This window comes from Mus musculus, chromosome 11 (assembly GCF_000001635.26).
Source record: "Mus musculus strain C57BL/6J chromosome 11, GRCm38.p6 C57BL/6J".
Classification (NCBI taxonomy): Eukaryota; Metazoa; Chordata; class Mammalia; order Rodentia; family Muridae; genus Mus; species Mus musculus.
In genome coordinates, this window is record NC_000077.6 from 69,673,098 (window position 1) to 69,697,525 (window position 24,428).

At 49.8% G+C, this 24,428-nt stretch overlaps 4 protein-coding genes and 1 long non-coding RNA gene across 10 annotated transcripts; 1 reads left to right on the top strand and 4 right to left on the bottom strand.

Moving 5' to 3' along the window:
• Window positions 1–12: 12 nt before the first annotated feature.
• On the bottom strand, window positions 13–8,987 carry Senp3 (SUMO/sentrin specific peptidase 3). 3 transcript variants are annotated; one of them, NM_001163571.1, is made up of 11 exons: window positions 8,892–8,987; window positions 7,046–7,753; window positions 5,725–5,964; window positions 5,525–5,636; window positions 5,040–5,187; window positions 4,876–4,923; window positions 3,993–4,070; window positions 1,372–1,509; window positions 1,105–1,188; window positions 950–1,000; window positions 13–539 (listed from the first exon to the last, which is right to left on the bottom strand). In NM_001163571.1, the coding sequence occupies exons 2-11, from the start codon at window positions 7,740–7,742 to the stop codon at window positions 429–431; spliced, it is 1,707 nt and encodes a 568-aa protein (NP_001157043.1). In that variant the 5' UTR covers window positions 7,743–7,753; window positions 8,892–8,987; the 3' UTR covers window positions 13–428. The 3 variants fall into 3 exon arrangements, with proteins under 3 accessions (NP_001157043.1, NP_109627.3, XP_006534593.1); NM_030702.4 differs by lacking the exon at window positions 8,892–8,987 and adding an exon at window positions 8,566–8,873; XM_006534530.3 differs by lacking the exon at window positions 950–1,000 and having other exon boundaries at window positions 236–539; window positions 8,566–8,898.
• Tnfsf13os (tumor necrosis factor (ligand) superfamily, member 13, opposite strand) lies at window positions 8,935–18,044 on the top strand. Of its 2 annotated transcripts, NR_166808.1 has the most exons (4): window positions 8,935–9,050; window positions 10,330–10,429; window positions 11,307–11,576; window positions 17,653–18,044. It is a non-coding gene; the product is annotated as a tumor necrosis factor (ligand) superfamily, member 13, opposite strand (long non-coding RNA). The 2 variants fall into 2 exon arrangements; NR_166809.1 differs by lacking the exon at window positions 10,330–10,429.
• On the bottom strand, window positions 9,480–12,457 carry Tnfsf13 (tumor necrosis factor (ligand) superfamily, member 13). Of its 2 annotated transcripts, none has more exons than NM_001159505.1 (6): window positions 11,932–12,457; window positions 11,563–11,641; window positions 11,388–11,435; window positions 11,121–11,236; window positions 10,757–10,895; window positions 9,480–10,247 (listed from the first exon to the last, which is right to left on the bottom strand). In NM_001159505.1, the coding sequence occupies exons 1-6, from the start codon at window positions 12,160–12,162 to the stop codon at window positions 10,138–10,140; spliced, it is 723 nt and encodes a 240-aa protein (NP_001152977.1). In that variant the 5' UTR covers window positions 12,163–12,457; the 3' UTR covers window positions 9,480–10,137. The 2 variants fall into 2 exon arrangements, with proteins under 2 accessions (NP_001152977.1, NP_076006.2); NM_023517.2 differs by having other exon boundaries at window positions 11,121–11,239.
• Tnfsfm13 (tumor necrosis factor (ligand) superfamily, membrane-bound member 13) lies at window positions 9,480–23,001 on the bottom strand. Of its 2 annotated transcripts, none has more exons than NM_001159503.2 (13): window positions 22,499–23,001; window positions 22,297–22,344; window positions 21,653–21,728; window positions 20,524–20,577; window positions 20,409–20,444; window positions 14,155–14,279; window positions 13,860–13,994; window positions 11,932–12,033; window positions 11,563–11,641; window positions 11,388–11,435; window positions 11,121–11,236; window positions 10,757–10,895; window positions 9,480–10,247 (listed from the first exon to the last, which is right to left on the bottom strand). In NM_001159503.2, the coding sequence occupies exons 1-13, from the start codon at window positions 22,655–22,657 to the stop codon at window positions 10,138–10,140; spliced, it is 1,227 nt and encodes a 408-aa protein (NP_001152975.1). In that variant the 5' UTR covers window positions 22,658–23,001; the 3' UTR covers window positions 9,480–10,137. The 2 variants fall into 2 exon arrangements, with proteins under 2 accessions (NP_001152975.1, NP_001029269.1); NM_001034097.2 differs by having other exon boundaries at window positions 11,121–11,239; window positions 22,297–22,347.
• On the bottom strand, window positions 13,143–23,001 carry Tnfsf12 (tumor necrosis factor (ligand) superfamily, member 12). Its single transcript, NM_011614.3, has 7 exons — window positions 22,499–23,001; window positions 22,297–22,344; window positions 21,653–21,728; window positions 20,524–20,577; window positions 20,409–20,444; window positions 14,155–14,279; window positions 13,143–13,994 (listed from the first exon to the last, which is right to left on the bottom strand). The coding sequence occupies exons 1-7, from the start codon at window positions 22,655–22,657 to the stop codon at window positions 13,743–13,745; spliced, it is 750 nt and encodes a 249-aa protein (NP_035744.1). The 5' UTR covers window positions 22,658–23,001; the 3' UTR covers window positions 13,143–13,742.
• Window positions 23,002–24,428: the final 1,427 nt, after the last annotated feature.

Below are 24,428 nucleotides of genomic sequence, written 5' to 3' on the forward strand. Positions count from 1 at the left end.
GAAGACCACCACTTGCATATCTTCAAAGGATCCTTTATTGACCAGAGCAGGACCGTGGCATTTTTATATATATTTATATATATAAAAAAAAGTTTGAAGATCGGGCAGGCAGTAATCCCTTTGCGCGTCCACCACCCCCACACTGTTTTCCTGCCCTCTGAACATGGAAGGAGGAATGGCTGCTCCACCTAGGCCACAAGGCAACATTCTCCTATAGAGGGAGAAAGAGGCTTGCTTTTATGTGGCCATTCCCTTCCCATCAGAAATCAATATACTCGCAGCAAAAAAAAACAAAATACAGAAACCAAACATTTAAATATGAAAATCCAAAGGGAATTGGGTAGAGAAACAAAAAGGAACTAGAGTTTCTTGGGAAGGGTCTCCCTTTCCCCTGCCCACTGATGGGCTAAGGGTCTGGGGTATGAGGCTCACACAGTGAGTTTGCAGTGACACAGTTCCTTGTAGATCTGACGACGGAGTTTGGGCATGTCCTGCTGGGTGAAGCTGAATGGCTGAGACAGGGCCAGGTGCTTGCAGTACTGGGTGTTAACAAAGTAGACCATGAGAACAGTTTACTGAGCACCCTCCCAAGTCAGGACCTGTGCTACACATTTCACACAAAATACATCTTAATTTCTCAGAAAATATCTGTTTCTCATACACACTGCCATTATAGACTAAGCCTGGGGCTTCAACAAGCCTACATAATATATCTGGTGTTTAAACTGGAAAATATATTTAGTTGGATGTTGGGAAGCCTCTATATCAGGACCAAAGCCAGAGATACAGTCCCAACTGAGGATGGAGAAAACCAATGAAACCAGGGTTTCTGTGCTAACACATAAAAGTACACCCTGCTGTGCAATCTGACTGAACCAAATGAGGCAAGAGCTACCAACAACCCCTAAGCTACTGACTGAGAGCTAAGAAGACCTTATCATTTGCTTACCTGTAATACAAAGGCACCACAGTCACTGTCATTATTCTGCCTGGCCACATTCTAGGGAATAGAAAGCAAGAATCTGTTCACTTGGAGACTCCTAGAGGTTACGAATTCAATTGCTGCCTCCTATCAAACTATTCCATTTTTCTCTGGAAACTCACCATTTTGAAGTAACCTTTCCAGCCCTGATGGAAGTCCAGTCGGTCTTTTTTGACTGCCTCTGCCTGTAGATACTTGGCAATATGCTATGTGGGCAAGAAAAAAGAAAGTGACACCTTAATCACCTGCCAGTGTAACACAGAGTGTGCTGGTGGGAAACATCACACCCACTCACTCCTCGGACTCCAAGCCCACGCTTCTTCCTGAAATGGCTTGCTGCCACATCTCCCTACAATTTTACTACTTGTTTCCCCACAACCTCCTCAAACCTTAGGGCAGCGGCGATTTAGAGTTCGCTGGGAGTCAAAATAGGTGATGGTACGTCGCCTTACATCAACTGAGATAAGGGACCAGTGCACCTCCAGATGGATGGGGATTAGCAGTAATTCCTTATTGAAGATGTCCACCTGGAAAGAGAGTGCTGGAAGTCAGCTACAACATAAAACCCTATTGATTGCCATGAGGATTCTAAAAAAAAAAATATGGAACAAGCAAAGGAGTTACAAAATATACATCATGGACTGTGAGGCAAGGCTCAGCATCAGATGCTATTACTTTTGGGAGGGTTTTTTTTCGGGGGTGGGGTGGGGGTGGGGACATACTCTTCAGACAATGTTGCCCTTTTGTTTAAGACTGGGTCCTTCCCTGACTTAGGACTCAGCAAATAACGTTGGTGGGCTGGCCAGCAAGTCCAAGGAATCTACTTACCTCCACTTCTGTAGCACTGAAAACAACTACCCCTGGCCTGGCTTTTTAGGTGGGGATCAAACTCCAGTCCTTGTATGCCCTCTATAGGTTGAGATATCTTCCTAACCCAGATATGCTCCTGCTTCTCAGGCCTGGCTGATATTGAGATATTTGATGGTGAAGAAAGACAGAAATAAGAAGGTAATATCAGAACACATGTGCCTTCTAATTTAGCACCTGGGAGGTAGAACTACGAGTTCAAGGCCAGCCTCTACTACATGCTCTGCTACCAGGTACATATACATTAAAGGAAAAAGTCTAGATAAGTACCCAGACTCTGGAGCTGCAGAAATGGCCAATTGGTTAAGAGCACTGGCTGTTCTTCCTGAGAAACAGAGTTCAATTCCCAGCACGCATATGGTGGCTCACAACCACCTGTAACTTGAGTTTCAGAGATCTGATGCCCATGTCTGGCCACTATGGCACTGCATTCATGTGGTGCTGAGACATTCACTCAGGCAAAACATATATACACATATAATAATTTAGAACAAACAAAAAACAGACTCAAGATTTTGGTGCCACACTGACATGGTTGAAACTCAGCTTCTACACTTACTAGTCCATGACCATGAGCAAGCTACTTAACCTTCTTTACCTTTCCTTATCTGGAAGAGGGAGAGAACAAAAGCACCTGCCCTCATTCACTATAGGGAGTACACTACTATCCACATAAAACACATGGCCTGAAAGAAATGCTCACACTATCACCAACTTCTTGTGTCACTCAAGACAGGAGGAAACTGCAAATTGGGAAAGTAATTGCTCAAGGTCACAGAAACATTTTTTTATTACATTGTTATTGGGAGGAGGGGAGTGGGTACACATGCCAGGGTGGAGGCATGGAGGTCAGAGGGCAAGCTGATTCTCTCCTTCCTTCCACCATGTGAGTCACACACAGGCTTGGCGGCACGCACCTTTTCATTTACCTCAATATACAGAAGGCTAAGTAAGGGTTTTTTGTTTTTGTTTGTTTTTAAACTGTATTTCACTCTTGCTTCTACTGGAAGAAACACGACTCAACAGGTCTCTGAGTAATTCTAAGCACAAAAATTAAATCCTGATGCTTGGACTGGGGTTGTGAGTGACAAAGAGCTCTAGCTCTAGCTACTATCTGGGGTAGGTCAGGGAATAGAAAGGCAGTGTTAGGTAACAGGAGGAAGACATGTGTGTGTTAGAACCAATGTTCCTTTGTCCTGTTATGAAAGGCCATGAAATTTCAGGACAGAGAAACCTATGGAAGTTCTTAAATACCTCCACATCTGCTCCTGACCCAATTTTTACTATCACTTAAGCCAAAAACCCAGATATAATTCTCCACTGATCTCTTCATCCCACATGAAACCTGCCAGAAATGTCTACAAGTTCTACCTTAACCTCCTCTCGCCTCTCCTTTTGGCACTCCAGCCCCAGGTACTTCACCTAGACTCCTTTCTCCTTCTATTCCATCACCGAATGGGGACACCAAACATGAAGCATCGCTAGTCTGGTAGGGTAAAGGTGTTTCCACCAAGCCTGACTTCCTGAGTTTGGGCTCTGGAACCCACATCACAGAAAGAAAGAACTGACTCTTACAAGCTGACTTCTAACCTCCACATCCACACCATGGCATGCACTTACATCCACACAAGACAATGTACACAGAACAACCTCTATCCTTGACAGTCTACCTTACGTGCCTCACATGATCTTCTCCAATTTTCTGTATTCAGCTACCACAGTCACTGTGTCAGAGTGGTCTCTTTCTCTGGGTCTGAAGCACTTGCTGCTCCTTTTGCCCAAGTGCTGCTCCCAGACCGCACAGGATGACTCCTATCACTCAAATGTGGAAGGCCTTAGCACAGATGTAAGGAAGACCTACACCCAATCCAAAGTCCCCATTCCCATGCTGTCACATTACTGTTGTAGGACATTTGCAGCACTCCAGGACCTGCTGTAATTTACCCTCATTCCATCACAGAAAGAACTCTTCTGATTTAATACTGCATCCTCAGTTTCTACAATCACGCCTGATACACAAGACCTTTAACCTTTGTAGAATGATGACCAGGATTGGGGAAAGGACTCATAGCAAGCAAAACTCTTATTACATTTTTTTTTAGAGACAAGGTGCTATATAAGTAGTTGTAAATTCGTAACTCACATTTTTGGTCCACCTCTTTACCCCATCATAACCCTTGGTACGGAGTTTATCATAGAAGAAGCTGTTGAAGAAATGCACCTGTGCCAAAGACACAAAGAAGCTGAACAGAATGAAAGACTTCAGCTTGCCCACAATTCCACCCTCCCAATCCACACACTGCTTCATAGTGTCCAACTGAAATGGCTCCAAGGATACCACCATACTCTTTTTAACCTTTTATAGATAAGTTCCTGTCCCAATTTAACCAAACAGGAAAACACTACAGATTGGCTTACAGATTTAAAATGAATAGATTAGCCCTTACTATCTCCCCCTCCAAACCGCAGACCTTAGGCTATATAAAATAGAAGAGATGAAAATGGATGTTTACCAAAAAATAAAAAGTAAAAATAAAAAGGAAAGGAAAAGGGAGGAGAAAACTGCTCAGAGTGCTGCAGAGATGGCTCAGTGGTTACCAACACTGACTGCTCTTCCAGAGGTCATGAGTTTTAATTCCAATCAACCACATGGTGGCTCACAACCATCTGTAATGGGATCAGATGCCCCCTTCTCGTGTCTGAAGACAGCTACAGTGTACTCATATACATAAAATACTTTAAAAAAAAAAAACTGCTCAGGATTGCAAAGGTTCTGGTGACTAAAGAATCTGGTTAGTGTTGGGTCAGGAAAACTAGGGCTACACAGAAAAATCCTGCCAAAGGGGGGGGGGGGGGCGCGCAGTGGTGGCACACACCTTTAATCCCAGCACTTGGGAGGCAGAGGCAGGCGAATTTCTGAGTTCCAGGCCAGCCTGGTCTACAGAGTGAGTTCCAGGACAGCCAGGGCTATACAGAGAAACCCTGCCTCGAAAAAAAACAAAACAAAAAAGTGTGCTTGGACCTACCTTTTCAGGGACTGTGTCCATGACCAGATCTCCATACATGTTCATCACCTGTGGAAAAAATGGCAATTTGCTCTGGAGGATGTAGCATGGGGGTGGAGGGTTCCCTTACGCATCCACTCTCCCTCCAAAGGCCTTTTCAAGCTCTTTTATGTTCCTCTTCTTACCTGGTCATTGAGCCAGTTCTGTCCATATAAGGTACCCAAGTCATCCATGGTGAGCACGTGTCGCTTATAGGATACCCGGAAGCCCCTTACCATAGCGTTGCCTGGCATCCGCTGATAAGACTGGATCAGCTGTAGTACCAGACTCTTCCTGCATAGGCCAAATTTTTGTAATTATACAAGAGCTAATGTGGCTGGAGCAGCCAGAAATACCCACTACTACTGTCTAGAATAACTATGTAAAACAACTTTTCTTTTTCACAGGTTGTTTCGATGGTCTCCCACTCCCCACAAAGAGACACGAGAATGCTCATGGACAAGCTTTTCAATGTCTCTTAGTGTCCTACATAAAGATCCCCCCAGTTGTCTTACAGGGCTTGACACTTTGTCTGCAGCTTCCTCAGCTGCAGCTCTAGCTCTTACTTCCTCAAATCCACCACATTCTCTCCTCTACCTAAGGTAGGTCTCAGCCCTCCCTCAGTGCTCACCTTGAGGGTGTAGAGAACTCCTGCTGGAAAATGTCCTCCAACTTCTCTACAACTTCATCAGTGCTGAGAGGGATGAGGCTGCCATAAGTTTGAAGGAATTCATCTAAGATACCTAATGGAGGTAGGAGAGAGTAAGCGGGGGCCTTTAGACTCTATCGGAAAAGCTGGCCAGAAGGGGACTAAGTCTTCTGAAGACTCACTCTGCACACAGGTCACATGTTCCTCCCGAAGGGGGCTATGCTGGCCAGCTTTCTCCCCAGTCCGATCTGCCTCTTCTGCAATGCCCAAGTCAGAGCTCTGAAAAAGTTCCTGAGCCACGTGGTCTCCAATGCTGCACACATTACTGATGAGTATGCTGGCATCAGGGGGTGCCAGGCTGCGCTCCCCTTCAGGACCAGACAGTCCCCCAAAACCATTGGGTAGAGTACATGAGAGGAGGCCTATAAAGCACAGAAATAGGAATGAGAAACTGGCCGTGTAAAAGAACCAATGCATACAAATGATAAGACCACAGAACACAGACTGAAGCAGAGTCTAGCAATGGAAACCTTATGGAATACAGACACCACCACCCTACACACACACACACACACACACACACACACACACACACACACACATATGTGCGCGCCTAATGTAAGGACAGCCAGAGTTTATTAAAAAAAAAAAAAAAAAGAAGAAGAAGAAGAAAAAGTAGTAGGTCATCTTCAAAAAAGAGGAAGAATGCAAAAGCCTAGGATTTGGAGACCAGAAATCTCTGCTGCCAATATCTGCTTACCACCTAACAGTGCACAGTGAGTGAGGAAGGCTCAGTAGTAGTAAGGTTGGTAAGTTTTTAGCTTGAGTTCTCAAAGAGGAAATATTCTAAATAAAAATGTTAAAATCTACAAATGATATATTCCATAAGAACCATGAGTGTCCTATGGAGATCCACATGTCTAGGCCTTTTTCCGGCAGGAAGAAAGCCTTAGAATGGACAACATGATTTCCTAGAGCATAGATAGCTCTTTGTCATCTGCACTGAAGACCATAGGACATCTACTTATGTAGATGTTCCCAACACTGTGTCCCAGGTATCAGTCCTGCTAAAAATCAGAGTCCCCAGCTCCCACAAGATAGGATCTTTCTTTGCAGCCCAGGTGGGGCCTTGATTAATTGTTCCATCTTAGCCTCCAAAATCATAGGATTAGTGTGTGCCTAGACGGGCCTTTAAAATTAAGGCTTAAATCGGGTGGTGGCGGCGCACGCCTTTAGTCCCAGCACTTGGGAGGCAGAGGCAGGCGGATTTCTGAGTTCGAGGCCAGCCTGGTCTACAGAATGAGTTCCAGGACAGCCAGGACTACACAGAGAAACCCTGTCTCAAAAAAAAAACTAAATTAATTAATTAATTAATTAATAAAAATTAAGGCTTAAGATCATTTCACGGATATTCTGGAAGCTTTGCTCTGCTTTTCTTAGGCTCACCATGGCAACAAACTCCTGGTGCTCCAGGCTCATCACCCTTCCCATTTCCCACCTTACCCGAGTCAGGGTCCAGAGGAGACTTTGGGGTCCACCTTAGTCCATCTTCCTCCATGGGGGGCCCAGAGGGCACTGGTGGAGACCCTCTCATCCCATCCTCTGCCATGAGAGCACCTAGCAGACCCAGCCGGGGTGGGGGTAGCCCCCGGGGGGAGTCAAAACGACAGCAGGGTGATGGCACCTGTGGCGTTGCACCCCCTTCCTGGGGTGAGAGATGGTTCTTGGGGTGCGCGAGGTTCCGCCGCCGGCCTCGGTGGCGCCCCCAAAGCTTCCAGTGGAATGTCAGCGAGGTGCTTTTTGAGTAGAGCAGCATCTGGAAGGCTCTCATGGCTCGGCGCCGGCGCTGTGAGCAGGTTTTTCTATGAGAGGGTCGGAGAGCTCGAGAGCGCTGGGAGGCCCCCAGTTGGCCCCACCTAGGGGGTAGCCTCCAAGCTGCTACTTCCTCCTCATCTTCCTCCTCTTCCTCTTCCTCTTCTTCACTAGCTGAGGCATCAAAAGATGGCCGGGGGGCAGGGAGGCGTCTAGTTGGCACTGTGGTCCCAGACCCAGGATCTGGCCCAAAACCACCACCGGACTTGAGCCGGGGCTTAGGGGGTAGGGGCCAACGAAGACGCTCTCGCCTGGGATTTGAGTAAGTGGTGCCGGGTCCCGGAGGCTCAGGCCCCCAAGACCCGGTCCCCTGTATAGTCTCTTTCATCTTTCAGTACCCTGTAAAACAAAAGTTTGATTATCCAACTGAGGACACCCTACTCCTTTCTCCAAGATCGGAACTGTTCTTCAGCATTGTCCCTCTAATCTCAGATACAGCTAAAGACAAATCTAAAAACTCATAACTTCAGCTCTTCCCAGCCAACCTCGTCCAGAAGGAACTGACTCTGCCATCATTTCGTCCCTTGTCCAGGTAGAGAAGACAAAAGAAAATGACTGACTGGTAGGCCTTAGATATTTTATTTTTAAGCTCTTTGGGTGAAACCCAGTATTTCCAGGCTCAGCTTTAATGCTACTATGGATGTCCTTGGGACAAGTCTGAAGGCTGTTTTGCTAAGAGAGATGGCTCAGCACAGGAACCCAGACACAGGTACCTGGGAAGACAACTTTCACCAGGAAAACTTTGGTCCCCTGTGGGAAGTTCCCTTTCGCCCTGGAATGATATGGGGGTAGGGGGGGAACACACACGTCTCAGGTATGGGGGAGGGTGGTGCGAGGGCAATGGCTCAGGAAATGGAGTGATGAGAGGAAACGTTGAAGAAAACTGCAAGCGAACCGAATCGGTGCTTAGCGACCGAATTAAGGAGATGGGACAGAACGGAGCCGTGGGGGCCAGGCAGACCGGCCCCTCTCCAGTCTTCTCCCAGGAGACCTGATCGCTTCCCGGCCCCAGTATAGTTTGAAAGCTCGGGCGACTCGGCACACAACAGTCTTAAGTCCTTTAAAGGGCTTCCTGGGCCCAGTTAGGTGCGAGCGAAGACCAGAAATGGAAGAGGCCACAAGGGCGGGGGGAGGGGAAGGGGCGTCCTCACCAGGAGCGGGGAAGCCGGGCACACGGGCCCCAAGGCGGCTGTCTCCGACTTAGGCTTTCCGGCTCATCTTTCGGACGGCGGCGACCCCGCCACTCCTGCTATCCTCAGGCGGAGCCGTCTCAATTCACGAAGCCAATGCTCGTGCCGCCCCACTGCGGCCGCCTCTAGCGCGGCTCTAGCCTCCACCTCCACCTCCACCTCCAGCACCGCCGCCACCCCTCCTCCTCCTTCCCCTCCCGCGAGCCCCAGGCCCACCGCCGATGGCGGCGCGCAATTAGTGCGTCACACCCGGCGAGCAGCGCCGGCTCGTGCTCAGTCCCGCCTACCTCAGCGCGTCTAGGCCACCGGACGGTCCCGCCCTCGAGCTCTACGCGGAGCCGAGCCTGCGCACAGTCGCCTGGCTTGCCGCGTGTGGCAGTCCCACGGCTCGCTCTTTTACGCCTGCGTGTCGCGCCTAGCCTCACGCTCTACGTCGCAGCCACACGGTACTCCCTGCTCTTCCGTGGCCTGAGCTTTGGGTGATCTAGTGGGCTTCCCAGTGCATGGCCAGAATGTCAGGGGCCCCGCAAGGATTGGACCAAAGCTAGGCGCTTAGGAAAACGGAGGCCGAACATTGGGTTTTGAGGGCTTTGTTTTTAAAAACAAACAAACAAACAAAAAACAGCTGGGCGTGGTGGCGCACGCCTTTAGTCCCAGCACTTGGGAGGCAGAGGCAGGCGGATTTCTGAGTTCGAGGCCAGCCTGGTCTACAGAGTGAGTTCCAGGACAGCCAAGGCTACACAGAGAAACCCTGTCTCAAAAAACGAAAAAAGAAAAAAAAACAAAAACTTTAAGCAGGGCGTGATTAAATAGTGAGACACGACCGGTGTGCCAGGGCGTCCAGTACATACAAACTTCCCGGATACCAGTCTGATCGTGGAGAGCCTTTCGTTTATTTGTTTGTTAGTTTGTTTGAGACAGGGTCTCACCATTGTAACCCCTGGGTGGCCTGGAACTCACTATTTAGACCAAGTTGGCCTCGAACTCATCGAGATCTGCCTCCCGAGTACTGTGATTTAAGGCGTAAAGCTCAGTGCCCAGCTCGGAAGTGTATAGGAGAATGGGGAGGATGAATGGCATGCATATCGAGGCACCTAACATATATCTTTTTCTAGATAGTAACAAGAATTTGGACGCAATAGGTGAAATACTGAAAGCCGGGCTTCTTGTTAATTGAAGCAGAGGGTACTTGAAGAGTTGGATAAGGTTTTCCCTAGCAGAGACCATAGTCTTTCCTCAACCTGCCGCTAGATGGTGCTGCTGTTCTGGATGCATTCCAGTGGACAAGGCTTGGCACAGTGCGCAAAACCCCCTTCGCACACACAACAAAAGAATTTGGGGCTGTGTGGGAGATAAACACAAAATATTCTACTTTTTTAATATCCATGGAGTCAAAGCCCAGATAGTGGGAGCGGGAAAGGCAAAGGGAGGAACAACAGTCAAGGCAAAGCCATGGAGAGCTGTTCTTGACCGTTCCTTGTCCTTTGTCTAGCCAGTTTTTGGAATGGGAAATCCCCACCCCCTTTATAACAATCATAGTTTCACAAACCCCAGGAATGTTCCATGCGGAGAAAGGCTAAGTTTTGCGTTTGCCCGTGGAATTTTGACAGTGATAATATCCCCTTGATGTAAATGAAAGACACCTGAGGGTGGGGGAAAAAAACATTTCAGACGCTTCGTTCTGCCTGCTCCAGCCCCTCCTCCATTTTGATTTTATGTTTTCAGTTTTTTGTTGGGGAACATGTGCATGTGTGGAGATCAGAAGACAGCTTGAGAGTTGGTTCCTTCCTTTTGCTCTGTGGGTTCTCGGAATCAAACCCAGGAGGTGAGATGTAAGGGATGGAGCAAGTTACTTTCCTAAGTGAGCGGTCTCACTGGCTTTGTTGAATTTTGAAGGCAGTCTCACTCTGTAGCCTAGGCTGACCTTGAACTTTAGGCTAACCTATCACATGGGCTTCATATGTGGGATTATAGGCACGAACCTAGTTGTTCATAGGCGGGTGCCTTTTCTCCCTGCAAGGACTTTGGCATCTTGTTCTTGAGTCTTCAGATTTGCCTCTCCACCCCCGTTCCCAACTCTCTGGTCTAACTCCCCACTCCAAGTCAGCTCTGCTACCTCATATCAACACTCCACGGAGCCCACAGTTCTCACCTGCACTGTAGCAGCTATTGTAGGCACGGTCAGGATCAGAAGGCATACTTCTGATACATCGGAATAGAGTTTCTCTTCTCCCTTGTCCTTCCCGAGATACCACCTGACCCATTGTGAAAGTCACATCATGAAACAGGACCTGTCAGAGAAGGGAGACGCTGAAGAAAACCGGGATGGCACCATTCAGTCCCTGGAGGCCTCAGGAGCACTGGCAGTGGAGCCAGGCAATAAGGAGGGGGTTTTCTAAGTTTAGTATGAGCAGAGGGATCAGGAAAACCCTCCTTACAGACAGGGTACATAGAAAGAAGAGTGACAAGCCAGTCTCCATGTCCACACGGCAGGCTCAGGGCTTATCTGGGATTACCTGACTATAGAGCAGATAAATTCCAGTGTCCCAGACTCGTACAATGTCTCCCTGGGCCTCCAGGCCTCTCCCACGCCTAAGTACTGGTTGCCACATCACCTCTGTCACGTCAGAGTCTGCTAGAGGTGAGGAGTGTGCAGGTCAGCATTTCCTTACCCTCAGTACATGAGCTCTCTCCCTTTTCAGTTCTAGGGTTCTCTTGGCCCCAGCCCCACAGTTCCTGGTTGGTGCCCCTCCCACAGTGCCGTTATTTAAAATAGTGCTTACCCTTGGAGGTAATGTTAACTGGAACAAGATGCAGGACTGAGTGCTTCTCTAAGGAAAGAAGGAGGAAACAGCAGTGTTGACCTGCCCTGGAGTCCACCCTCACCTCAGCCCTGCTCCGCATCCCTCGTGCTCCTGGGTCACCGCCAACCGCACCGAAACCCCAGGGCTCACTCACTCTTGTGCTTCTGGGTGAGTACTGCTCTCCTTCTCCGAGATTTCGCCCCATCCTTCCAGGCTTCCAGGACATCAGGACTCTGCTCATGAAAGAGGGCCAGAGTTTGACTAAGATGTTAAGGGTCTCAGACAACCTTCTTCCCAGCCCTCCTCAACACCAGGAATAACTGAAATGTATGTATCTGTCATAGGCCCCTGATCTGGGCACTGACTGCCTTTCAGGGTGTTTATTTTCCTTAAATGGCTGTTCCCTTGACTTCCAAATCTAGATCCACCTCCAGCACTTACTTGCAATTTTGCAGATTGAGAGGCTCTGAGACCCCTCTGCCATTCATCCTTCAGCCCTAGATTCCCATCTCCCCTGACTCACCTGCTCCCAGAGGCTCTGCCATGGGCGCTCTCCCTGCTTCTGGGAAGGCCCTCCACTCCGCTGCAGCCGGCTCACCTCCCGCCTTAGGCTTTGCAGCTCTGTCTGTTGGATCAGTAGTGCGACAGCACAAGTCACAGCCCCCAGAACTGCCCCCCAACTCAACCAAAGAGCAACCGAAAGGGCTGGCTCTCTGACTGAGCCCCCCATGTGGCCTGGAGATGAGGCTGGCATGAGCTAGGGACCCTGCCAACAGCTGTGGTCTCAGAAGTGAGGTGGCCAAGAGGTAGCAGGGAGGGTGGGAATACAGGCAAAGGCACAGAAGGGAAGAGCGGGTTACGCAAGGGAGAAATAAAAAGGAACTTGAGAATAGGAAGAAATCAAGCTAGGGTACTATTAGTCCCCCTTGTCCCCAGGGTCGAGCTAGTGACACTCTGACACTCCTTCCCCCCTAGCCTCAGGAGAATTTGGTGCCATTATCTAGGAAGGACAGGGCAGCCGTGACACCCAGAAGGAGCGGCCAGCCTTCAGGAGCCCAGGGGCGGCCCCTAAGTTGGAGGAGGGCAGGTCGGTTGGTTATGGGGCATGGTGCCAGGAGCAGGGAATGGGTATAAGCTGGGCAGCGTGGGGTTTAGAAGGTGAGTGTGGTAGACTCTGACTCAGGCATGAATGAGATCTTTGAGGAGGTTTGTTAGGGGTGACTGGAGATGAAAAAAAGGGGTTTAGGGGCCAGCAGGGAGGAGAACCAGGGACAAGAAACTGGCAGGGTGCTGGGGTTAAGGCTGGGCCGGGTGTGTTGGAACCAGGCCTGCACTACTCCCTGTGCTGAACTTGGCAAGCTGGACTTCCTGTTTCCCAAGAAGAGTTCTTACATAAGGTTCTCTGGACAAAGAGAAAAGACAAAAGCGGCAAGCCCCTCAGTCGGTGCAGCTCTCCTCCCCACGCCCATGTAGCTGGCCCACCGGAATCCTTCCTACGGCTGGTTCTAAGCCCCTTCCCAAGCTAGATCCCATCCCATGTCCTAGCCAGACCTCTGCCAGCACCTGCTCAACTGCTTGAGGCTGCCAAGAGGAAGGGCCCTGCTCCTCCTAGCCAGGGATTCCCCTGCAGGAGGAAGTCCTTTGCTAGGAAAATGAGGCTGCTTCTGCAGCACCTTGAGCAGAGGACCAGGTGGGTTTTGTTGTTGTTTGTTTGTTTGTTTGCATTTTTTTTCTGGTACCTTTGTGATTTCTATTCAGAACTGCAGCTTGGAGGCATGCAGGTCCCTGTTCCCCAAAGCCTAAATCCCCTTCCCACAATCTTCAGTTACTCTGAACCCCAAAGAAGAGAAATCATGATTTATTCTCTTTAATATCCATTTAACATTTTGTCACAATAATAATAAAAATAGTATCTTTTCAAAATCCACAGGGATCCAGGGAGGAGCTTGTCCCCAGCTCTTCCCCCTCACAGTTGGGAACTTCTGGCCTAGTCCCAGGTTCTCTGGCTTCCTGCCACCAGGTCCAGCCCATCTCAGTGCCTGGTGCACAAAGTCAATAAACACGTGGTCGGGTGAGTGGGTGGGGGAGTCAGGGATAAGTAGGGGCTTTGGGAGCTAGTGAGGTGGATAGTTGTGGTGGGATGGGATGTTAAAGAAGAGCAAGGATACGTCTGTGGAATGGAAAACATGTGAACAAGCTCTGGCTGCCTTTGAGGAGAGGACAGGACTGGACCAAGGAGCAGCGAGGGGGTGGAGGAGTGGGGGTGGGGTAGGGAGGTGTGGTGATGCTCCTGGAGCCAGGGAAAGTTTAAGGAATCTGGGAGAGCAAGGCCCCTCAGTGAACTTGAAAGAGTCCAAAGTAGGTTAGGAAGGGGGCAGCCTTAAGATGAGCCCAGGGGAGGGTGCGGATCCGAAGGGAAGACCCTGGCCGCAGCGGCAACAGCCCAGACACCTGGCACAAACGGAGCTGGGGCCCAGGAGAGCTTGCTGCTGTGGCTGAGAATTCTTCCAGGCAGCGCAGGGCCAGCACACCGTTCACCAGCAAGTCCAGCTTCAGGTAGACAGCCTTTCCCTCATCAAAGTGCACCTGGAACAGAGAGAGGCAAGCAAATCCAGACCTCTGCCTCCCTCATCGAAAGCCAGGCATCTTCCTTCATGAGTCGCAGAGTCTCCCTCTCCCACCCATTCCTTGCCAGTCCCTCCTCCCCTTAGCCTTTGCTCTGCCCCTGAAGCCAGGCAGGGCTTACCTGACAGTACAGGTAGTAGAGCCCAGCCCTGATGACTGTAAATTCCCCAATCTGGCGGTCGTAGCGCAGAGGGCTGGAGCTGTTGATTTTGGTCTCTTCCCAGCCACTCACTGTCCCATCCACACCTGAATGGGGGATGTTTAGGGATAAGTAGAAGCCCCTTTACAAGACCCCACACACATTCCCCAGGAATCCATTAAGAGTGTGTGTGTGTGTGTGTGTGTGTGTGTGTGTTTGTGTGTGTGTGTATACACACACATACATGGTACAGCTTGCCCAGAGTATAGGTGGAGCCATGCCCTTATGGTACACGAAGTGATAATAAAGTATTGTGTGATGAAACCTAACATACATGACCAGGAAGTTGTCACTGGTGATTGCTTCTGGGGAGAATAAAGAGTAGTGCTACAGCAGAAGAGTTGGGGTTTTTACATTTTACTTCACGGTTTATGTCCTGAACATCTATACTATACTATACTATACTATACTATACTATACTATATACACACGTGCCCGCATCATTTGAGTCAACTGAAAACAGGTGACAGGCCACAGACTCATGGGTTATGAATTGAAAACTTCCTATACAAATGAGAAGAATATGCCCAGCATTGCTGGTGCACACCTTTAGTGTTCACCTTTAATCCCAGCACTTGGGAGACAGAGGCAAGAGTATCTATGTGAGTCTGAGGCCAGCCTGGTCTATAGAGCAAGTTCCAGAACAGCCTGGGATACATAGAGATCCCTGTCACAAAACAAAACTAAGAAAAAAATAAAATAACTCTTAATGTCCATCAGCAAATGAACAGATGAGTAAATATGACATCCCTGTCTCTTGGTCCATTACTCTGCTGTAGAAAGGAATAAAGAGTTGCTTGCTAGCATGTGAGTGAACCTTGAAAACATTGTGCTCAGTGAAAGAACCACATATTGTCTGCTCCCAAGCATAGGAAATACCTGCAATAAGTAGTCTATAGAGACTGCGAGGGGGCAGGTGATTACTTGAGGTTAGCCATGATGGGACTATAATGTGATGGCTAAAGGATGCGCGGCTGCTTCTTCCTCTTTTTATTACTACTATTATTTTTTGACACTGGATCTCATGTAGCTTAGGCTGCCTCAGACTTTCAATGCAGTTGAAGATGAACTTGAATTCCTCATGCTGCCTTCCAAGTGCTGAGATTATGGTATGTGCCACTTTACCAGACTTGGCCTCATGTTTGTGACAGGCTCTCTATGCAGTCCTAGCTATCCTGTTGTCCACTATATTACCCATGCTGGTCTCTAACCCAGAAACTGGCCTGCACCAGCCTCTGCCTCCTAATGCTGGGATTGCAGGTGTGAGCCATGGTTTTTGGTGATTAACGGTTTACACCTCAGGGTGCACTTTAGTCACAGTAGAGCACAGGATTATACATGTGGGCGGACTGCATGGGATGTGAGAGCTATCTTTTTTTTTTTTTTTTTTTTGGTTTTTCGAGGCAGAGTTTCTGTGTAGCCCTGGCTGTCCTGGAACTCACTCTGTAGACCAGGCTGGCCTCAAACTCAGAAATCTGCCTGTCTCTGCCTCCCTAGTGCTGGGATTAAAGGCGTGCATCACCACTGCCCGGCTGTGAGATCTATCTTAATAGAGCTGCTACCAAAAGCCATGCCATGCAAAGGGCTGGGGATGTAGCTCAGGGGTAAAGTGCTCAGCTAGCGTGCCTAGGACTCTAAATTATGTCACCACAAAACAAAGAGAAATCTCTAGAACTAGTGTAGTCGAAAACTGTAAAGAAAGCCAGGCATGGTGACACACGCCTTTAATCCCAGCACTTGAGGCAGAAGCAGGTGGATCTTTGAGTTCAAGGCCAGCCTGGTCTACAAAGTGAGTTCCAGGACAGCCAGGGCTACACAGAGAAACTCTGTCTCGAAAAAAAACAAACAAACAACAAGGAAGTAGTAGTCAGCTTGGACCTCAGAGTCTATGACTTCCCAGATTCTGCTCCAAGGCTATCACCCCCACCCCACTCCCACCCCCACCACTACTACCACGTCCCATCCTGGCCTTCTTCCTGTCTCCCACCATGCTCCAAGCTCCTTCTCTCTATGGGGCTTTATAATGGTATTCCTCCCCCAACTGCACCCCCGCCAGCTCTTCTCTTCCTGACAATGACTTCTAGTTTCTCCTGTGGGAGTGGTGTGTGTGTGTGTGTGTGTGTGTGTGTGTGTGTGTGTGTGTGTGTGTGATATGTGGGGCGGGGAGTGGGGGGGAGTGGTGTGTGTGTGTGTGTGTGTGTGTGTGTGTGTGTGTGTGTGTGTGTGAGAGAGAGAGAGAGAGAGAGAGAGAGAGAGAGAGAGAGATGGAACAGGTCTATAATCTGATCCTTTGGGATTCTGAGAAAGAAAGCTCCTGAATTCAAAGCCGTGTCTCAAAACAAAGCAAAATAAGACAAGCAAACAGACCCGGCCATGCCCATCTCTGACTTCCCTTCTTGTTCCCCAGCAGTCAGCAAAACATGAACTCTGTATTCATCCCCCCTTGCAAGGGCAAGGACAGCTGTCCTATTCACCCCGACTATCTTCCCAGCACTTAGAACTGGGCCTCACCTAAGGTAGGCCTAAGATGCACGGGTGAGGAGTTACCTGACAGTTCTCATCCTTTGGGTCCACAGGCTCCCTGGGCCTCAGGCCCCACAGTCAGTCAGTCATCCACCCCCCTCAGCCCTCCCTCTCTGCCATCCCCAGCTCTGTTCCTGTCTCTTATTTTTTGTTGCTTGGTTGAAGTCAGAGTCTCACTGTGTAGCCCTGGCTGCCTGGTAGTTACAGTACACTGCCTTGACCTTCCTGCCTCTGCCTTCAAGGTGCTGGAATCACACTGCGCTCCACCCTGCCTGGCTTTCTCATCCCTTTCTCAAGTAAACAGTAACTCTTTGGCTTAGGGTGTGGCTCTGTGGTACAGCACTGGTCTAGCTAGCCTATGGCCCTCCTTCAGTTTGTCTCCCTGTCCCTTCTCCACATTACCCACCCCATGCTCACTGTGGGGTTGGGGGGGGGCAGTGATTCTTTCTGGGCATTTCCATCTGAGTTGTTAGCACAGCCACCTGTCCTTTACCAGCCTCCCTTTACCCAAACTGACCTGACCCCTTAACCCAGAAGGGTGAATGAAGACTCACTCCAGTATCCACACCCCATGCGTGGCTCACAGAACCACCAGTCTCTCCTATACCAATACCAAATTTGCTCAATAATAACAGTTTCCTACTGTTCCCGCTCCTGAACAGCCCTGTCCTCTCCTCCCCTCCCTCCCCAGTCTGGCCTCCTCGGGACTCCTCACTGTTTCCAATTTTGACTTTTCCAGTTTATTCCCCAAAGTATTGGAGTTGCTATGTCCAAAACCTGACTCTCCCTGCATTACCTTTGATGGATAGGTCACTGAAGAACAATCCCTTCTCTCTTTGTGACCTGCCTGCCATCTGTCTTCCGTAGTCTTCTACCCTACCCTATTTTCTTTTACAGGCATGTGCAACCTGCAGCCATCAGAGGGCCCCATGCATCTCAGGGTGCTATGGACATGGCCCAATGTATCTGCAGAGGACATCATGTCACAGTATCAGAAGATCAGGTACCCCACATGTATAGAGCGCTTTTCCACCCCCACCTCACTGAAACTCTTTAACAACCTTCCGCCTCATCAGACTCTTGGGAAAGCCTGGCCTTGCATGGGTCCTGAGCCTGCCTCTACCACCCAATTAAGCTTTGAGGCCTACTAAGGCCTAAATGCTACTACCAGGGGCAAGGAGTCCCTGACTCCACTGTAAAATCGTCTTCCTGTGTGGTGCCATGTATCTTGGGCTACCTTACCATCATTCTTGTCATCTACCACTGTAATTACACATTTACAGACTGCCTGCTGTTCCTCTGTGGTGAATCCTTAAGCAAAGATGTGTGAGTGTGACTCACCGTGGCCTGGCCCCTGGTACTGAGCAGGTTCCTGATTGCATGTATGCCGAGCCGGTGGGCTGAGGCTTGGGGAATCATCAGCTGCCCAATAATGCCGAAATAATGATGCCCAAACAAACCATCTCTCCCAAGGTGAAGAGAGCTAGCCTGGCCCTACCGAACAGTGAGGAAGGAAAAAGGAGAAGGAATACTGGGTGTAGACTGGCTTAGGGCAAGGCTAGTTGTGGTCTGAGGACAGGGTATACTTGGGAATGTGAATGGCTCCTAGGTCACGCAGCACCATAAACCTTCAAGGGTGTCCCATGCTACTTGGCAGCTCCCATAAGGGCTATACTTGTTAGTGTAGCATCTCTCCTCAGATCTTCTGCTGCCATGTCCCTAGTTCCCCTGGGGTCCCCCATAAAACCTACAAGCACCACTTCTCATGTTCCTTTGGCATCTTCAGGATGGAAGTGTGTCATCTCTTCCTTCTAGAATCATCCCTTCTACCTTCTCTAGCCTGTGGGTAACCTTATCCCTGCCCCAAGTGAGTCTCTCATGAAGACTCTGTTCAGCACCTAAGCATGTCCTAGCTGGCTTTGAATCCCACCTCCACCACTTAGGCCTGCCATGACCTTGGGCAAGCTGAATATCCCTCTCATTAGACGTAGGTTATCGGTGTCCTCCTGCTATGGCGGTTGTGGGGATCTGATCAGTTCTAATGCCTACCGGCTACTCCCAGTGCCTACCCCAAAGGCACCGCACCAGGAGGAATGCAGCTTTGCTAAGGACCAAGGTTTTCTCTGACTTACATCCCTCTTTACCGACCAGCCACTTCTCTCCTTCTTGCCGCTGTCTTCTCATTCCCTTTTTCATGCTTGCTGCGCTCGCTCTATCTACACTTCTTTTTGTTGTTGTTTTTTTTCTTTGTTTGTTTTGTTTTTTTGTTTTTTTCTACTCAGGGTTTCTCTGTATAGCCCTGGCTGTCCTGGGCTATACACTTTGTAGACCAGGCTGGCCTCTTAACTCAGAAATCCGCCTGCCTCTGCCTCCCAAGTGCTGGGATTAAAGGCATGCAACCACCACGCCTGGCTCTCCGTCTTCACTTCTAACCACAACCCTGAAACTGCCCATTAAGGTCATCAGTTGGTGTTATGTCACTTAACCCTGTAGTCACATCTCTGTCCATGTCATGTGGCCTCTCAGCTGCCTCTGCACAGACAGCCACATCCTCCTGCCTGGAACTGTCTTCTGAGATCTCAGGGCACCGCCCTGCCTCAGAGTCTTCCTTTCCCATCTCTTCAGCTGGCTTCCCCTTCTGCCCAGCTTCATTCACGGGGAGTCTCTCTCCCCTGGTGTCTCATCTCATCCTGTAGCTTTAAATAACAACCCCATGACCATTTCTCACCTAGCCTGGGCCAGCCTTCCCACACACCCACGGGTGAAATTCACTTTACTAACCGCCCTCCCATTTGTTGGTAATTAGACATCTCCAAGTTAATCAGTCAACTTACACTCCTTTCCTCCCCGGCAATCCAGTCTTAGGAAATGGCATTATCTTTCTCAGACATTCTAGCCAGATATGAAGGCACCAGCCTGGTGTTTCAGCCGCTAAGGAGGCTGAGGCAGGAGGATCACTTAAGCCCAGAAGTATTAGAACAGCCTGGGTAGAGTGGCAAGGCCCCACCTCAAAAACAGAAAAGGAGGTAGATTCTACTTATTGATCCTCCATTTCTCTTACTGTTTACATCTAACCCGTTAGCAAGCCCTGCATCTCTAAGCCACATGTAGAATCTCCAGTTCTCCCTTTATCTACTACTAATGCCCCAGTCCGAGCCACCCTCGAATCCTGCCTCCGGGCCTTCACAGTGGATGGATGTTCCAGGTGACAAAACAGCAAGTACAAAGTCCAGAAGAGGCACACTAGGGCACAGGAGAGTCAGCCTCACAGTGCCAGGAAGTGAGGCTGAGGCCATAGCATGGAGAGACTGAAGCTAAGCAGAGAAGCAATGGGATAGGAGAGCTAAGCTGGGGGGTGGTGCGGGGGGGCGGGGGGGGAGGAGGTGATCCAGGATGGGGAAGGGGCAGAGTTGAGTCTGAGGTCCTAAGGTCATGGTGTCAAGGTGGGGGACAGAGATAGGCAGAGACTAGAAACATTTGGAGAAATAATGATCACACAGTAGGAGAACCCATGGTACACAGAGAACACAGGGCCACAGGTGCTTCCTGGAAAAGCCTGAGCATTAGAGGAGGAAGCTGGGGGCCACTGGTTTGGGGAGGGGTCTGGGTTCTGCCGATGCGTGCAGGGAAAGCTGAGGTTGGGTGGGACTCACCTGCTTGTGCTCCATCCTGTCCTGGCCGAGGATGAACTGTAAGACACAGGAAAGGGTTGGTGAGGCTTCCCCTGCCCATCTCCCACCATCCCTCCCTCCACAGTGGGCTACCTACCCTCATAATGGGCTGCAATAGCTCGGCGAGGCCGCGCCTTCCGGCCTTTAGGAGCTAAAAATAAAGCAAGGATTTATTAGGAGATTAGCAGAGACACCTCTCAGGGGATCCAAGAGCTAGTCCCCAGCCTTTCACCCTGCTCAGGACACTGGCAGTTATCCAGACTGCTGGATAATCCTCCTCCTCCATCAACAGTGACAACATAATTTATCATCCAAACTGCGATACTTCTGAGAGCAAGAAGTGGCTATTAATTAATAATCACACTGGAAGCCGGACTTGGTGGCACACACCTTTAATCCCAGCACTTGAGGCAGAAGCAGGTGGATATCTGAGTTCGAGGCCAGCCTGGTCTACAAAGTGAGTTCCAGGACAGCCAGGGCTATACAGAGAAACCCTGTCTCATAAAAACAAAAAAGAAAAAAAAAATCACACTGGGCTAGGGTGCAGCTTAGTGGTAGAGCGTTTGCCTAGCATGCACGAGGCTCTGGAATCTAGCTCCACCACCACACAGATACACGACACAAACACACAGACAGACACAGATACACAGATACAGACACACACAGAGCAGGGAAACTTTCATCCAACCAAACCAGTAATATATCTAGTAATGAACCACTGATTCATGGGAGCCTTTATTTAGGGAAGCCTGGGCCTCTTTAGGAGAACTCCTGGAGTCTGTTTAACGCCTGGTCATTTGTGGTAGGGTCCACAGCTAGCAGCTCCATGTGGCAAATGAGCTTTAGAAGGTAGAGCTGAAGCTGGGCGGTGGTGGCACACGCCTTTAATCCCAGCACTTGGGAGGCAGAGGCAGACGGATTTCTGGGTTTAAGGCCAGCCTGGTCTACAGAGTGAGTTCCGGGACAGCCAGGGCTACACAGAGAAACCCTGTCTCGAAAGACCAAAAAACAAAAAAGCTAGAGCTGAACTTCTTAGATTCCATTCTCAGCTGCTTAGCTGCTTGACTCTGGGTCTCCTTCAGGCTCCCTGCCTCAGTTTCTCTACAAAAATAGTAGTTTTTTCCCCCCTCTGCTCACTTCATAATACTGCTGTGAATTCAGAGCAAAGCAGTATATGAACCAAAGAATCTTGTTACTGAGACTGGGACATAGGGACAGATGCTCACCACTTCTTCGAGGCCGGACTAGTTGTTCCAAGAAAGGTACCACATCCTGGCTTTCCTCTGTCTGGGGATTCAGTTCCTAGAGGAATTAAGGGCAGGGTTCAAACAGGACCTCCCAGAGACAAACAAGCAAAGAGCCTGTCAGAAGAACCATCAGCCAGTAACAGACACAAAACCTGGGAGGTTAGGGGTTGGCCAAACTGGAGAGTGAGGCTCAGCCCCAATCAACAACCTGCAGTCTACTCACACACACACACACGCACACGCACACGCACACGCACACGCACACGCACACACACACACCTGCACAGGATCTCAGGAAGGTGGGGCAGAGACAGACAGCATGTATGCATAGGTGATACATTATCATTCTCTGGTATCTGGTTCAGACGTCACAGCCAATCAGCACTTTCCACTCGGGCAGCACAACTCTCACCTTGGTAAAGTTGCCCCCTTATATCCAGATCACCCTCTTGTACACACCGACATACCCACGTGGGCTGGTTCACTCCGCACACTCAGTCTTAAACTAGTGCCAGCTGGAGTCTCCCTGCACACACCTCACACAACTGTCACAGCAAGCCAACGCTCAGTTTAGACACATTTTCCATGCTGGCATCCCGAACGCAGCATCCACACCTACTCACAGGGGGCTCCCGGCGGTCCTCTGCTGTCAGCTCCTCCTGAGAAGGCTCCTGCTGGGAAGGAGGCAGCGTCACCCTGTCCTTCTGACATCTCATCCTCCACCCCTTCTCCGATCCCCTGGCCCTCTGCCCACCCGGCCCCCATCTGCTTCTCTGCACTTTCTGCTCCTAAGATACCCAGAAAGGGGTATGCTGAGGGCCTCACCTGGGCAGACAGCGTTGCCCAGCTCCCCAGGCTGACCACGACCAGCAGGAGGCCAAGGCAGGCCAGCGCCAGGCCCAGGCTCAGCACCAGCGGGGCCAGCAGGGCGGTGCCCGGCTCCCCCCGGCGCCCCCTCCGCCTCTGGCTCCGACGGGCGGCCATGGGGGCGGGGGGCTGTGCCTGCCTCACCGCCCCCCCATCCCGGGACCCGAGGGATGGGGAGGGGGAGCTGGTGGGCGGATCGGGCCAGGGGAGAGGGAGGGACCAGGGAAGCGGGCCGGAGGGGGGGCGGATGAGGACAGGAAGCCGGACACTGTTTGTGTGATTAAACTCCAACCTCCCCGGAGTGCTGTGCAAGAAGTAAGAGACGTCCTGCGCCCGGGCGCGTGCAGGCAGGCGACCGCAGTGGCACTCCAGACCAAGAACTCTGAGGGCCAGTGAAAGCAGAAGTGGACAGGCACCCACCCAGGCCAGTGTGCCAGGGATGGGACGCGGGCCCTGGCCCCAGGAACTCAGCACCGCCCCAGTATGTTGAGCCCTCCCACGGCAATCATTAATCATGAAAATGCCCCCAAAGGGCTTGCCTATAGGCCAATCTGATGGACTCAGTTTCTGAGTTGAGATTCCCTCTTCCAGAATTCCCCCCAACTTGTTTCAAGTCTGCTAATTACCTCCTTCCCAGCATAGGTTATTTTTTCAGCTCATCCTGGTTTGGGTTTTGTTGTTGTTGTTCTTTTTGTTTGGTTTTGGGTGTTTTTTTGTTTTTTTGGTTTTTTTGGTTTTTGAAGACAGGGTTTCTCTGTGTAGCCCTGGCTGTCCTGGAACTCACTCTGTAGACCAGGCTGGCCTCGAACTCAGAAAGATCCCCCTGCCTCTGCCTCCTGAGTGCTGGGATTAATGCACCCTGGAGGCATGGATCACCACCTCTGCAATAAAGAATATGTTTTTAAAAGATAGTTTGTGGGCTGGTGAGATGGCTCAGTGGGTAAGAGCACCTGACTGCTCTTCTGAAGGTCAGGAGTTCAAATCCCAGCAACCACATGGTGGCTCACAACCATCCATAACGACCATAACGAGATCTCTTCTGGAGTGTCTGAAGACAGCTACAGTGTACTTACATATAAATAAATAAATCTTTAAAAAAAAAAAAGATAGTTTGTAAAGTTGTTTATGTGTACAGTGTGCAGCTATCTGAGCAGGAGGCCAGAGACAGCTGCCTCACTAGCTCTGCCCCTTGTTTTAGGGGAGATGGTGTGGTGACAATTCTGAAATTTTGTTTTTGTTGTTGTTTGGTTGTTTGGTTTTGTGGTTTTTGTTTGTTTTTTGTTTTTCTCAAGACAGGGTTTCTCTATGTAGCCCTGGCTATCCTGGAATTCACTTTGTAGACCAGGCTGCCCTTGAACTCAGAAATCCACCTGTCTTTGCCTCCTGAGTGCTAGGATTAAAGGTGTGTGCCACTACTGCCCAGCCCTGAGGAGAGTTTTTTGTTTTGTTTTGTTTTGCTTTTTGTTCTTTCAAGACTGGGTTTCTCTGTATAGCCCTGGCTGTCCTGGAACTCACTCTGTAGACCAGGCCTCAACTCAGAAATCCACCTGCCTCTGCCTCCCCAGTGCTGGGATTAAAGGTGTGTGCCACCAGGCCCGGCTGTCCTTTTTCTTCTATCTAATGATAGGAGGTGAGACACAGGGTGTGGGGTAATAAAAGGTGGGAAAGCACTTGGGAAACAGAGGCAGGCGAATTTCTGAGTTTGAGGCCAGCCTGTTCTATACAGTGTGTTCTAGGACAGCCAGGGCTACACAGAGAAACCCTGTCTCGAAGAAGAAGAAAAAATAAAAGTGGGGAAAAGAACCTATAAAGCAGCAAAGACCAACTACAAGCAGAGAAGAAACAAGAAGAAAGACATTAGATTCAAGGATCATCAACTCTCTCTCTC

Excerpts from the sequence above, each read along its gene's own strand:
- Senp3 (NM_001163571.1), bottom strand. The coding sequence starts at position 7,742 with ATGAAAGAGACTATACAGGGGACCGGGTCTTGGGGGCCTGAGCCTCCG. Across the intron at positions 5,965-7,045 it reads TCCTCTGGACCCTGACTCGG|GCCTCCTCTCATGTACTCTA; the intron begins GTAAGGTGGGAA and ends TGTGCTTTATAG. Across the intron at positions 4,071-4,875 it reads TGGACACAGTCCCTGAAAAG|GTGCATTTCTTCAACAGCTT; the intron begins GTAGGTCCAAGC and ends TCTTTGGCACAG.
- Tnfsf13 (NM_023517.2), bottom strand. The coding sequence starts at position 12,162 with ATGCCAGCCTCATCTCCAGGCCACATGGGGGGCTCAGTCAGAGAGCCA. Across the intron at positions 11,642-11,931 it reads GGCAGAGCCTCTGGGAGCAG|AGTCCTGATGTCCTGGAAGC; the intron begins GTGAGTCAGGGG and ends TTTCATGAGCAG. Across the intron at positions 11,240-11,387 it reads AGTTAACATTACCTCCAAGG|CAGACTCTGACGTGACAGAG; the intron begins GTAAGCACTATT and ends CCTCACCTCTAG.
- Tnfsf12 (NM_011614.3), bottom strand. The coding sequence starts at position 22,657 with ATGGCCGCCCGTCGGAGCCAGAGGCGGAGGGGGCGCCGGGGGGAGCCG. Across the intron at positions 20,445-20,523 it reads TATTGCAGCCCATTATGAGG|TTCATCCTCGGCCAGGACAG; the intron begins GTAGGTAGCCCA and ends TGTGTCTTACAG. Across the intron at positions 13,995-14,154 it reads TCTACTACCTGTACTGTCAG|GTGCACTTTGATGAGGGAAA; the intron begins GTAAGCCCTGCC and ends TCTCTGTTCCAG.
- Tnfsfm13 (NM_001034097.2), bottom strand. The coding sequence starts at position 22,657 with ATGGCCGCCCGTCGGAGCCAGAGGCGGAGGGGGCGCCGGGGGGAGCCG. Across the intron at positions 21,729-22,296 it reads AGGACCGCCGGGAGCCCCCT|GAACTGAATCCCCAGACAGA; the intron begins GTGAGTAGGTGT and ends TAATTCCTCTAG. Across the intron at positions 14,280-20,408 it reads ACAGGATGGAGCACAAGCAG|GTGTGGATGGGACAGTGAGT; the intron begins GTGAGTCCCACC and ends TCCCCCATTCAG.